The 15,000-nt window shown below is 40.7% G+C and overlaps 1 protein-coding gene across 1 annotated transcript in view; it reads right to left on the bottom strand.

Annotated features, from left to right (window-relative positions):
- The window catches only part of slit1b (slit homolog 1b), a 59,930-nt gene that overhangs the window by 8,916 nt on the left and 36,014 nt on the right, over positions 1–15,000 (bottom strand). The window contains exons 6-16 of the mRNA XM_079690903.1: positions 14,722–14,790; positions 13,969–14,040; positions 13,283–13,354; positions 13,028–13,099; positions 8,831–8,994; positions 3,438–3,562; positions 2,963–3,057; positions 2,223–2,362; positions 2,025–2,118; positions 1,643–1,780; positions 271–496 (exon numbers count right to left, since the gene is read on the bottom strand). Coding sequence (XP_079547029.1) covers positions 271–496; positions 1,643–1,780; positions 2,025–2,118; positions 2,223–2,362; positions 2,963–3,057; positions 3,438–3,562; positions 8,831–8,994; positions 13,028–13,099; positions 13,283–13,354; positions 13,969–14,040; positions 14,722–14,790 — 1,267 coding nt within the window. The remainder of the gene's footprint in view (positions 1–270; positions 497–1,642; positions 1,781–2,024; positions 2,119–2,222; positions 2,363–2,962; positions 3,058–3,437; positions 3,563–8,830; positions 8,995–13,027; positions 13,100–13,282; positions 13,355–13,968; positions 14,041–14,721; positions 14,791–15,000) is intronic.

The following is a 15,000-nucleotide window of genomic DNA, read 5'->3' as shown; positions in this document are numbered from 1 at the left end:
CAGTATTCAATGTTTACTTCAGATTAGCTCCACGTCAGAAATGATCATGCTTGTCATATGTCTCTCTCCATAGAGGCTGAATCATCATGTTAATCACATAGCTATCATATGCCTCAAACAGTCCTGATGCTCTTCTAGGTAATCACACATCCTGTCATGTTCACAGCTGCAGTTGGGATACCTTTGTTAGCATGTTACTCTGATATTGGAAGAGGACATTCAGTATTTCCCCAACAGAAGCTGTGGAGCATCTTCTCCAGCGTCTCTCACCTGCAGCGTGATGTTGGCTTGAGGCCAGTTCTTGACGTCCTGCAGCTGAACGTATGAATCTCGATCCACGAAGTTCACGCTGACCAGTTTCTGGCAGCGATCCCCCTCGAAGCCCGGCAGACACTCGCACACCGCGACGCCCGCCTCCTGCACACAGGGGGCGCCGTTCTGACACGCCGACAGCTGGCAGAGCGACGGGGGGGGAAGAGCCTCACAGAACTCTCCACTGAGAGGGAGGGGAGATTATATTTCAGATGTTGATAAGAAACTTTCTGCATGACTCTCCTTTTCTTACTCTCTGAGCTGCTTGATGATTGTTACACTTTGGAAAGACTCACTTTTTTAAATCTCAAGATGTTCCTTTTTGCCACGTATTATCTTATCTTTGTGATGACTGTTTGAAATGTGTTTAACTGTAATGTTTCAGTCAGGATGATTTTAATGTTTTTTTGTAAAGCACTTTGAATTGCCTTGAAAATATATGCAATTATAACAGGTTATGTACTTTAGTAATTCTTTGTACGTTATTATGAAAAGCCAAATATCTTAATTCAACATTATTTAAAGTATTGTTTTGACTACATTAGTTAATAATAAAGTACATTTGAATGAAAGGAATACATGAACTACTAATAAAGGAATCCTGATTCTGATTCTTTCCTTAAAATACATTTTCTATTACCTTGTTATCAAATAACTATGACTTTTTCTCAAAATTCTGACTTTTTCCTAAAAATCTAAAAAATTCTGACTTTTCCTCAAAATTCTGACTTTTTCTTAAAATTCTGACTTTTTCTCAAAATCTCTAAATTCTGACTTTTTCTCAAAATCTCTCAATTCTGACTTTTTCTCAAAATCTCAAAATTCTGACTTTTTCTCAAAATTCTGATTTTTTCTCAAATTCTCAAAATTCTGACTTTTTCTCAAAATCTCAAAATTCTGACTTTTTTTCAAAATTCTGACTTTTTCTCAAATTCTCAAAATTCTGACTTTTTCTCAAAATCTCTCAATTCTGACTTTTTCTCAAAATCTAAAAATTCTGACTTTTTCTCTACATTCTGACTTTTTCTCCAAATCTCACAATTTGGACTTTTTCTACAAATCTCAAAATTCTGTATTTTTCTCAAAATTCGGACTCTTGCAGTTGAATGAAAGGAATACATGAACTACTAATAAAGGAATCCTGATTCTGATTCTTTCCTTAAAATTAATTTTCTATTACCTTGCTATGCAATAACTGTATGGCTAAATGTATGTAGATTCCTTATGTGTACATTATGTGGATTCATGTTTCTAATCGCTTGTAATTTCCAGTATTTCCTGACTTCCTGCAGCGTCACAGTGTCCTCGTTACTCCCAGTGTTCCCAGTACCTGAATCCCTGCGGGCAGACGCAGCTGTATCCGTCCAGATGGTCCACACACTGAGCGCCGTTCTGACAGCGATGGTCCACACACTCATTATAATCTATACTGCAGTTTGGCCCCACCCAGCCTGGAATACACACACACCTGCAGCAAACACACACACACACACACACACACAAATATACTTCATGAACCATGGGGCAGGACTTCAGGGAATCAACACACACCTCAGCAAAACCGTATGTGTCTATTTTTGTATTCTCATCCGGGATCTGTAACTTTGCTGAGCCAGGCGTGTGTGTGTGTGTGTGTGTGTGTGTGTGTGTGTGTGTGTGTGTGTGTGTGTGTGTGTGTGTGTGTGTGTGTGTGTGTGTGTGTGTGTGGTCACCTGGTGCCGGTCAGAGTGCTGACGCAGGTGGACTGATGCTGACAGGGGTTTCTACCTGGAGAACAAACGTCCTCCAGTTCCTCACAAAACAGACCTGAGAATGAGAGAAGTGAGAGTGTGTAACTTCAAACCAAACGTAGCGGTACAGGAATGAGTCCTAACACCTGGAAGTAAGTTAGCATTTGAGCATTTCCTGACCGGTGTAGTTTGGCGGACACACGCAGGTGTAGTTTCCGACTCCGTCCACACAGGTGGCGTCGGTCTCGCAGCCGTGGTCCTCGCAGTCGTCCACGTTCACCTCGCAGAACGTGCCATGGAAACCGAAGGCACACGCACAGCTAAATAATAACAGATACACAAACAAGCATGTAAGATCAACAGCTAACAAACATCAACACTAATTGACACAGAACTAATCTGTTTGTTTGTCAGCATATTTAAGGTGAAATCTTGCCCTACTCTCATTGGTTGAGGGAGTGCAGCATGGGCAAAAGATGAGCAACATTTATGAGTGAATCCGGGGCGACACATTACATTCCACTAATCATCACGGCTTTTACAGAGGCCTGTGCTCTCTGTGTGCCCTTCTGTTGTATGTATCTGTGTTATAGTGTATCCTCACATGGCTTACACTGCTTGAATCGCCCTTGAGGGATGAATAAAGTGTTTTGAATTCAATTGAATTAGCGGCCCTTGCATTATTTACGTACTTAATGATCATTGTTAGAGGGACCCTCAGGTCTAAGACTTTCATTTGCAAAAAAAGTGTTGTGCATATTACAATAAATAACGTGAAACACTGGCATTCCTACAGCCATGGGTACAATACTACGAGTTACAAATATGGGATGTAATCATTTAAATGTCCTGAAAACGTTTTTTGTTGTTGTTAGAGGTTGGTTTTCATCCCCGTTAACATCCGTTTTAGGTCTCGTTACCTGAAGCCTCGGGTTTGTTCGTCACTGATGCAGAGTCCTGCGTTGGTACAGGGGTTACTGACACACGCATCCACCGGGGTCTCACAGTGTTTACCCTGAAATATCACGCACAGATACACACATTTAATATAGAGCTTTTGTCCTAATCAGATCAGGTCGGCTCAGAGTCATTTGATGGGATTATCATCAGACACTGCTCCCAAATAATCAGAGACAACACGCAAACACACGTCACAGATTGGATTAGTGTTTCTAAACGCTCAGCTCTGGGTTTGTCATTTGATTGCGTGGTACTTAAAGGGGGCAAGAACTCACACACACACACACACACACACACACACACACACACACACACACACACACACACACACACACACACACACACACACACACACACACACACACACACACACACACACACACACACACACACACACACACACACACACACACACACACACACACACACACATACCGTGAAGCCAGATTTGCAGGTGCAGGTGTACAGCTCAGTTTCGTTGACTTGACACACACCCTGGTTCTGGCAAGGAGAGGACACACATGGGCTGCATTTGGCCCGCACAGACGCCTCTACCGGACCTGGGAAAACACACACACACACACACACACACACACACACACACACACACACACACACACACGGTAATGTACAAACTGAAGTCACAGCTTCCTCCAACAGAGCAACATGAATATATATAGGACATAAAACAAATAAAACTAATTAAATAGTGCAAGAGAATGTTTTGAGATGTGCAAGTAAATACGAATGAAATAGAAACAGTGCAAGAAGAGTCTATATACAAGTAAATGGAATATGATACATCAGATAAATAATTAGCAGGATGCAGACAGATGAATGTTATGGATGTTCTTTCAAAAGTGCGGGTGTTTAATAGTCTTATTCACATAAGTTGCATAGACTATAGAGTAGGTATTAAAATAGAGAGTTTAATATATACACCATAGGCAGCAGTATAAATATGAATACATTATGGAGCGTTAATGACACTGTGTAGAAATAATATTAATTAATATGAGTAAACTGTAGAAGATATCAAATCAAGTTTTATTTATAAAGCACATTTAAAAGCGATTGTTGGTCGAGCCAAAGTGCAGTACATGTAATAAAAACACATTACTACAATCTCAATAAAAGACTATAACCATGGGCAGTAGAAATACAATGTGTAAAGATGATTATTGTGCAAAGGCTCAATCATTCAGGAGTTATTAGAGGAAGATATGTTTGATTGTAAAACGGACAAGTGAAATCAAGCAATCTGATTGGTTCTTAGCCGTGATATACTGAGCGTATACCACGGGTAGAATTGTAAGTTACTTTTCACAACAAGTCAGTATCCCTCCTTGTCTGAGAAAAACAGTATACACAGTTTCAAACTGGAACAAAAAAGCAGCGGAGAAGTAACGGAGCAGAAGCCCTCCTTTTGACGCAGCGGTCCAGACATAGACATCAAACGGCAAAACATATTCAGTGTGCAGTTCCTTTGGCATTAGGGCAGGGATATCTAGATACTTTCCAAGGTTTGACATAATGAATTGTGCTACTTTTAAAGCAAGCAACGATGTTTTCAAATCTGTAATCAAAGAGGTTCGCAAAAATGCTTTCGACCAATCAGATTGCTTGTATTTTTCTCAAAATTATGACTTTTCCTCAAAATCTCAAAATTATGACTTTTTCGTCAAAATCTCGAAATGCTGACTTTTTCTTTTTGTTTTTTTGATAACATTATCAGTTTTATAAATATATTTTAATTTCTTCCGTTACGAAACAAACTTACAAAGCATAAGATGGAAACATGTAAGATTAACTTGGACCTCCGGGGGGGTCTTCTTACTATGGAGGAGTGGATTGAGCAGTGCCTATCTCCAGAAAAAAAGCACCTAAACTACGGCATGCAGAGCTACGTGAAGAGCAGGTAGACCAACTGGAAAAGTACCACCATTCAAAAGCTTTCTGATGCGGGTCTTGAAACAAAGCAGAGAAATTATGACCGTTAGTGGCCACAGGTGCGAAAGCTCTCTCCAGAGCTACTGGAAGCCCAATCTCGGGGACCGGAGAAAGTGGAGCAATATTCTCGCCACGCCAAGCAACAGCCTAGAACAACCTCAACCTATACAAGTGACCACGTAAGCCATGCTACTGATGCTGGACAGTTTTTCAGTGGATGCACAATAAACAGCAACATACACATTAATGTAAATAAACAGCCAAATAATGGATCAACGCTCTCTGTCTAATATGTTCGCTAGCTGTTAGTGTTGTTGCATAGCAACCACCTCTGGGCCGAACCACGCCCCTTAGCTGTGATATAATGAGCATATACAACCGCCTGTCGTGAGCTATTGCTTAAACATACTAAAGGTGACAATACATGTGTGTGTTAAATCCCACCTGATGACGTGAAGCGTAAGATAGTTGTAATAGGATGGAGTTGTAATACATGTTCTGTAGTTGCACTGTGTTAAACTGTACTGCTGTATTGTTAAGGTGGCTAATAGAGACACACATATCACTGTTTTGTAACTAATGTGACATTTATTTTAAGTCAAAGTCAGGCTTAAAGTCAGGCTAGAGTTGGAATAGATGAATAAATACTTTTGATGTTCATATGAGCATCAGATTAAGCCCAACCGAGTGCAGCCGGAGAGACTTCATTAACTCTCAATTAAAAGTGCAATCACCTACAGTGTGTCAGAGTTAGATTTAGGGAAACTCATTCCTTAAATGTTTTTGAAACAAAAGCAGACACCTGAAGAGCTCTGAGGCGAAGAGGAAAAGTGTTTGCAAAACGGTTCCAAGGGAAGGTGACGAGGAACATTAATTAAAGCGAGCTGTTCACACTTTATTGAACAGAGCTGCAGTATTATGATTTAAAAAATGCAACAATTAGCGCCTGGGATAATGCGTAGAGGGTCTAATGTTAGTTCACACCAAGAGAGAGGAACTGTTGAGATGTTTAATCAGTTTAAGTCAAACTCTAGGGTGCTGTTTGTGCAGCTGTTAAAATTCGGCTGTCTTATTATTTCACCACTTCAATTCACCGCAGATTAATTGAGCTTTTTCATTAACACGGATCAATCTGTTGGAAGCAAATCCTCAGGCACGCATTAATAGGAAACACTGAATAAAAGTTCACTACCTATGTGCTATCACGCAGATTCAAATCATCACTGCTGTTTTCAAAACATTCTAACTTTCAACTCTTCTCTTTGCCTTAACTTTCACTGAGACCTCATTCACACCAACGGTGTTTCAGGGCCGGTTCGGAGCTGGAGCTTGAAAAGCACCGGGTTTTCCTGTTCACACCGCGGCGGAGCAGCCTCTTAGCTCCGGAATCCGGTTCGTTTCGAGCATCAAAAAATTGTCCGGCCAGAGCAAAAGCACCACATACGTCGCGCTTACGTCGAGGCGGGGGCAGGGGCAGGGGCGGGATCAACTCCTGAACAACAACAAAAAGCCTCCGTTTTATCCAGTTTGTACACAACGATGGAGAAACTTAACAAGCAGCAGTGGTCCACTGAAGAGACCAGCTACCTACTGGGAATCTGGTCTTCTGAAGAGGTACAGAGGAAGCTGGAGCACAATCGGCCATTGTTGTTGTTATCGGTGTCAGCTGTGAGGGGTTTCTGTGCGGTTTGGCTTTATGAAGCAGGCCCGCAAACGGTTACGTCATGACGCAAACGATGACGCAATGACGCAGCACCAGTCGGACTCTGGGCGGTGTGAAAAGAGCCGGAGCTAAACCGAAGAACCGGTTCTGAACCTGAAAAGCTCTACCACGGAGCTTGAACCGGAGTTGCGTTGGTGTGAATGAGGCATTAGTTATTCTTTCATATCAGGCCGATGTATAATTTAAGTTTTGGGGTCTTCAGACGGGAATATCTTTACCTTTTTGAAGACCACTGGTTTGAAATAACCCTCTTTTGTTTTTCCGTCTGCAAGGAGTGCCACTCTCTATCTCCTTAAGCCCTGTAAGGCTCTCTGTCATCAAAGTGATGTGTGATATACATGAGAGTAACACATGCATCACTTCCGGGCAAAAATGACGGCTCCGCCCACTTTTTGGGGAAAACAAAGCTGTCATTTGAACAGCGGTCAACACAAATTCTGAAGTTTTTGCCAATCCGATCAGAAATGTAAGAAAACCGTGGATTTTTGGATCTTCAAAGAATCCGATCACGATGGCCAGTCAAGCAAACAATTACACAAAATCATTAAAAAATCGACGATCTGGCTCGATATATGGTGAAATATAGCAGTAGGCGATCGATGACAATAGATGAGAGTAACATCTACGTCACTTCCGGGCGAAAATTACAGCCCCGCCCACTTTTGGGGGAAACCAACGCTGTCATTTGAACGGCGATCAAGCCTGAAGCCACAGAGATCTTCTTGACTGTCCTTTGTTCTTAGAGGAAGTTCAGAAACACTGAACTCTGGATTTGTTTTAATGTTTGAGGCGCAATAAACGACACAGCAGCTTTTTGGCATGATAAAACTATTATTTTCTGCCTCGCTCATGAGAAAAACATCTGGCGAAATTACGGCCTCGCCTACTGATTTTAATTTAACCATATATCGAGACCGATCGTCGATTTCAAATGATTTAATGTAATTGTTTGCCTGACTGGCCATCTTTGAAGATCCACAAATCCACGGTTTTCAAAAATGTCTGATCAGATTGACAAAAACTTCAGAATGTGTGTTGACCGCCAATCAAATGACAGCGTGGTTTTCCCCAAAAAGTGGGCGGGGTCGTAATTTTTCGCCCGGAAGTGACGTAGGTGTTACCCTCATCTATTGGGCTGTAGAAAGAAAAGTAACTTGGGCTGACACGATAAGTTCAACGAAGATTACAGATGGCCTAGTTCCCTATTATCTCACTGACTCTTTGTCGCTTTTCTGTATTATAATTTGTATTTTTATCTCTTTCGGTATTTTTATTATTTATTTTTATTTATTCATTTTTTTCTGCTTTTTTTCAGAAACCTGACATTTTATTTAATTCTGACTTTTATTCTAACAATTAAGATTTTTTTTTTGTTTTTAGATTTTTTATTTAAATGTTTCAAGTATTCTAAAATGTGTTTTTGATTTGTGACTTTTTTTCTCAGAATTTTTTTGATTTCTCAGAATTCTGACATTTTATTTAATTCTGACTTTTTTCAAAAAATTTAGATTTTTTTCTTTATAGCCTTTTTTCTGAATCACTGAACCTTTTTTTGTGATTTTTTTTTTTTTTCTGACAATTTAGATTTTTTTTTTTTCAGAATTTTTTTCTGAATTGCCTATATCTTAGGATTGTGACTTTTTTTTTTTTTTTTTACTTTTTTGTAAAATTGTTCAAACATATTCTAAAATGTGTTTTTGATTTGTGACTTTTTTTCTCAGAATTTTAACTTTTCTCAGAATCCTGACATTTCATTTAATTCTGACTTTTTCTAACAAATTTAGAATTTTTTTCGTGTGTTAAAAAAAAATAAGTGTCTTTTCTTGAAATCTTGATTTTTTTCTGAGAATTTTTGCTTTTGTTATTTGACGAATTTTGGGGGGGAATTCAATCTGGATGACATTAGATCACAAATCCTGCCTTTTATCCTTTATATATACAGTCTATGCTTTTATCTTAGAATTCTGACTTTCCCACACAAATATCACTTTTGTTTCAGACCGCTACCTTTTTCACATGTGGCCTTAATCCTGGTAGCCATAATCTCCCAAAGTAGCTTCAATAACAACATTAAGATATCACTAATGCAGAGCTTTCCTTTAAGTCCATGTGTGAATGCATGTTTTTCAGTTAGGGTATCTTTCCTCCAGCTCACCCAGACACTGGAACTTATCGGCGGGCGTGGTGAGCAGCAGCTTCCCCTCCATCCCTCCAGGCCCGGCACAGCGAGCGATACCCGGCTCTTTGTAGCCGCTCTTCACCCAGTCGGACAGCCAGAGCAGGCGGCAGTCACAGTACAGAGGGTTCGCTCCAATAGCTCTGAGGAAGAGGATAAAAACACAGGCTCAGGTCATTATATATATCCTTTATTCAACCAGGTAAAAAGTCTCATTGAGATTCAAATCTATTTTTCAGGCGGGCAGCATGAACAAAGTTACAGCAGATACAACACAGAAAATACAGGCGGACGAAAACAGCAAATGAAATGGAGCATTAACCAGTCAATAAGCAAATAAAAGAAACTATTATAAATCAATCATTGACAGAGGGGAGGGTGCATGATGGAGATGAGAAAGTGAAATAGTTATGGAGGTTGGGATTGAGAAAACAGAAGGAGAGGAAAGGTGAAGATGTAAAATGAAGGAACATACTGAAGTAAAACAAAGGGGGAAAGATCAAGGTATGAAATAAAGAATGATACTTAATAAGTAAAAAGAGGTGAATGGCAAGAAACTGGGGCAAAGGAGAAAAGGAGAAAGATGGAGGGTCTGAAAAGAGGAGACAAGGTAAGATATGGAGGGGGAAGGAGACACTCAGAGGAAACATATTGAAAGTGAAGAAGATGGGGGAAGGGGAAATGACAGACGAGTAGGAGAGGAGTGAAGGAAGGGAAGGGAGTAGGACGGAAAGAAAGAAACAATGTAGGAAAAAAGTAAGAAAGAAAAAGAAAGAAATAGTGCAGTGAGAAATATTTAAGAGTTTGTGTTGTTCGAAAAATAGACAGACACAAACAATAATGATAAAAGAAAGAGTGAAATTATATTTAAGATATATAAATACAGCATGGAAGTCTACATGTTTGCATTGTTTTTTAAAGCCACAAGGTGGAGCCCTCATTCCTTACAGCTGGCGCACACACACACACACACACACACACACACACACACACACACACACACACACACACACACACACACACACACACACACACACACACACACACACACACACACACACACACACACACACACTAATATTCATTTAGGTCAATTGATTCACTGATTCACTGGATAAGATTATCAGAGAAACATGTGGGATCAAATAACACTCATCATGTTATGATCTCTCTCACACACACACACGTACGCCTGAATGCACACACCTACTCACACGCAACAAGGTCATATGAGAGAATATTCAACTCTCCTCAGTCGATTAAACTCCATCAGGAACAAGTGATGAGAAGGAAAACACTTCCTTTGTCACACCCACACACACACACACACACACACACACACACACACACACACACACACACACACACACACACACACACACACACACACACACACACACACACACACACACACACACACACACACCACAATACCTAGACCTCTCCGAGCCTGACTGGATTGCTTTTAATTGTAAGTTATGAATCCGTTTTGTTCACACGCTATGCCTCTCCACAGGGTCCGTTTAAAGCACAATGGTTGTAAACATGTATTCATTATTTCTATCGGTTCTGATAACATCGTTTGAGCAACACGAGTATTCAGAACTCTTACTTCTTTTAAATCAAGACTGGAGACTTTTCTGTTTGCCGCTGCCTTTTATTAAATCAACTTCTCACATCTTACACTGCACTGTTACTTTTATCTTTTTATTTTATACCTGCCTATTCTGTTATTGGGTTTAATTGTTTCTTTTTATTAAATGTAATTGTTGAAGAGTGAAAATGGAACGCACACGCTATTTGTTGTTTGTTTATATCACGCTGTCTGTTCTTCTTCTCTCAGTTATCACGCAGTCTGTCTTCCGGTTGTTGCCTCTTTTGAATGACGAATACACACTACCGCCGCCTGCTGGTAAGGATAGTTATTGCCACTCACGCATGCGCAGTTCGTACGTGCTACTTGGCCGTCGGCTAAAGTCTTTGCGGTGTGTTCCAGTGCGACACATGGCCAATACGTCTGTGTCAGTTCTTTGGGGTCAGCTCCGGGTCTTTAGGTGAGGTAAGATGTAACGTGTTCCCCTTGCACTTTGTCTTACTGCTTTTGTAATGTTTGTAAAGCACTTTGAATTGTCTAGTTCCCTCTGTCTTACTAAAATAAGAAGGCATGGAGATGATCACAGACGTTGTTTCAATCCTAAAAGCTTCTACTAAGATCCTTCACAGTCCATCAGAAACATCCATTCGATTTTTAGAGCATAACTTTTTACTTTAATGGTGACTTTCCGTACTCTATGTGTCATGGTAAGAGTGCACAGTTCGTTCTGTTTGCAATGAGGGGTTGTAACCAACAATTCAGGCACACAAAACTAAACAGTAGTATTCAATTAAATGTGTTAGTGTTTGAATGTGTCATGTCTGAGGTCTTGTGCTCACTTGTTGTACTGACGGCACTCTTTTCTACTTACAATAGAAGTGAAAATGACGAAGATATAATCAATTTACTCAAAAATACGACACGAAAGAAAATACTTCATAAAAGTTTGATGTATTCCTTTTGCACCTTAATTCCTTACCTCACAGCCTGATCATCAAAGACAACATCTGAGCGGTTAGATTTGCATGTCAGGTCTAGATTTAGCTCCTTATTCTTTACATACGAGATGTTTTTGGATCACGTTTTCCTGCCACATTATCGTTTATATAAGTGAAGCAACATGAAAACATTTCATTGAGTTTTGGTTTTCATCGGTTTAGAATAAAGACGTTTTGTTGTTGCTTTTCAAAGCCAAGAAGTATTCCTTTTAGATTACATTATTGATTCAAATAACAAAAAGGCATCCTATTTAGGGATGTTTTTTGTCGGAGCAGCATGTTGACAGCTTTGACACAAGAATGACATCGATTAAGATACAATACAAATGTAATAACAAAACAAAAACCGTTACAATGCAGACAAGATCATTCATAACGGCTAAAAGAGGTTAAATATTGCAATACGTACTCAACAAAAATTCAAATCAATAATTAAATCCTAGCACTGGATCGTTCAGACTGATTCATTGCCCTTACTGGAACTATTTTATTTCAGAATTGATTTTATGCCTTCCCTCCCTCCCTCCCCTTCATCTTCAAACTCCTCTCCACCATCCATCTCCCCTCTCCTCCCTCCAGTGCTTCTTCAGATTGACTCACATAGACCTTGCTTGACTGAAGATGATTATACTGTAAACTCAAACACACACACACACACACATAAACAAACACACGCCTCAGATCAATAGACCTTTGGGAAGCGATGGGTCTCGCCGGCTAATTCAATCCTGCAAGCAGTCACTTGAAACCACTCACTCTCTGAGAACTGGACTCTGTCTGTCTGTCTGTCTGTCTGTCTGTCTGTCTGTCTGTCTGTCTGTCTGTCTGTCTGTCTGTCTGTCTGTCTGTCTGTCTGTCTGTCTGTCTGTCTGTCTGTCTGTCTGTCTGTCTGTCTGTCTGTCTGTCTGTCTGTCTGTCTGTCTGTCTGTCTGTCTGTCTGTCTGTCTGTCTGTCTGTCTGTCTGTCTGTCTGTCTGTCACTCACTCACTCACTCACTCACTCACTCACTCACTCACTCACTCACTCACTCACTCACTCACTCACTCACTCACTCACTCACTCACTCACTCACTCACTCACTCACTCACTCACTCACTCACTCACTCACTCACTCACTCACTCACTCACTCACTCACTCACTCACTCACTCACTCACTCACTCACTCACTCACTCACTCACTCACTCACTCACTCACTCACTCACTCACTCACTCACTCACTCACTCACTCACTCACTCACTCACTCACTCACTCACTCACTCACTCACTCACTCACTCACTCACTCACTCACTCACTCACTCACTCACTCACTCACTCACTCACTCACTCACTCACTCACTCACTCACTCACTCACTCACTCACTCACTCACTCACTCACTCACTCACTCACTCACTCACTCACTCACTCACTCACTCACACAAACACACCTCATTCTGTCAGCGAGGCCTGACCCTGCTGTCGGTTACACTCATATGCAGCCGTCTTTATTCATACAAGTGTGTGTGTGTGTGTGTGTGTGTGTGTGTGTGTGTGTGTGTGTGTGTGTGTGTGTGTACACTACATGTATATTTAAAGGCTTACAGGTGAGACAGCGAGGCCACGTCGCTGAAGATGCCCTGCTGCAGCTCCGAGATGTCGTTGCCATGGAGAGAGCTGAAAGACGGAAACAGACGAGGGTCAAAAGTCAAACTTGAAACATAACGACTGACAGAGGAATATGTAAAGTACAAACACTGATGGTGACTTTAGAAAGAATCGTTGTTGTGGAATTCTTATCTAAAGCAGGTAAATGTAAGGTGTGTGTGTGTGTGTGTGTGTGCGTGTGCGTGTGCTCACAGCAGTCTCAGAGAGCGCAGGCCACCCAGGGCCAGAGGAGGGATGCAGTGCAGAGAATTATAGCTGAGGATCCTGAAGGTGAGAAATAACAATTACAAAGTTAACTGTAAGAAATAAGAACAACACACTTTTACGATCACACATGCTGTTATAAACTGGAGGAGGGTTATAACATGATTTTTCATAATGTTTGTGTCTCTTAGGTTGTATCTGTGCTAATGTATTTGCTTTTGTGTCCGTTTTGTGTTTATGGGTTTGTATTAATGTGCTTTAATTGTGCTCATTTATTTGTTCTGTATGTTTTCTTGTAATGCCAACAACCTGCCAGGGACTGCAGATGAAAATGAGCTTTAATGGCTTCATCTGGCAAATGTCCATGAAGGACTCACTTCATTAATGAATTAATTAGTGTGAATTAAATACAAATACAGACAAAAGCACACACTGTTTAACATGTCTCATGCCTTCATGTGCTGCAGTGATGATTACAATTAATTGTTGTTGTGGAATTCTTATCTAAAGCAGGTAAATGTAAGGTGTGTGTGTGTGTGTGTGTGTGTGTGTGTGTGTGTGTGTGTGTGTGTGTGTGTGTGTGTGTGTGTGTGTGTGTGTGTGTGTGTGTGTGTGTGTGTGTGTGTGTGTGTGTGTGTGTGTGTGTGTGTGTGTGTGTGTGTGTGTGTGCTCACAGAGTGGTGAGCTGGCTCATGTTGGAGAAGGAGTCGTCTGACAGGGAGCTGATTTTATTGTTGCTCAGATCTCTGGAGATGAAAAGGTCAATTCCAATTAATACACAATCACACACACACACACACACACACACACACACACACACACACACACACACACACACACACACACACACACACACACACACACACACACACACACACACACACACACACACACACACACACAGTATACACACACAACACACTACAGGGGTCCAATAAACAGTGCAGTACACACATTAACACACACACAAATTAATAACACATACTGCCACCTCTCTATAACGATACACACACATGCTCTCCCACAGAGACACAATTCATCCCGTTATAATACCTTATCATAAAGCAGATTTAGTTAATCAAATGACGAAATACATGTGTGTCTGTGACCAATATATAAACACATGAAGCTGTTTTAATGAGTGTGATTCCTCCACCACAGATTTAACCACGCAGTCCACAGCTCCCCCTGCTGGCTGTATCCATGATTACAGTCAACATGCACATGCAGCTGTTACGCATCCACTTTACTTTGATATCTTATAGTAAAATAAAACAGTAACTATGACTTTATACTGCAGGTTCTCAGGTAAAAGTAGAATTACTGTTCACATTATCAGCGGTTGTAATAGAGTGTCAGAAGTCAGGACAGTGGCTGTAGATGTGTCAGCGGAGTGAGAGGATTAATGTTCAAAGAGTGTCTCTTACACGAGCTGCAGGAATTTGAACGTGGCTAACTCCGTAGGAACACTGGTGAACTGGTTACCATCCAGATACCTGAGAGGACAAGAGAAAAGTATTTCATTGCACATCTCTGATGAGTAATAATTCACATTCTTTATTTAGGAAATCATTTCTGACAAATCCACCACTGATTAAAACATAATGATGTCTCTCCAAAGGTTCCTCCTGAAAGTATTAAATCTAATTATTATGCGACATGTACATGACAATAAAAACGTTATTAAAGTGTCTGGTTAGTGCAGG

Source organism: Notothenia rossii (genome assembly GCF_949606895.1).
Source record: "Notothenia rossii genome assembly, chromosome: 1".
Lineage (NCBI taxonomy): Eukaryota > Metazoa > Chordata > Actinopteri > Perciformes > Nototheniidae > Notothenia > Notothenia rossii.
This window is presented reverse-complemented; position numbering and strand designations above follow the sequence as displayed.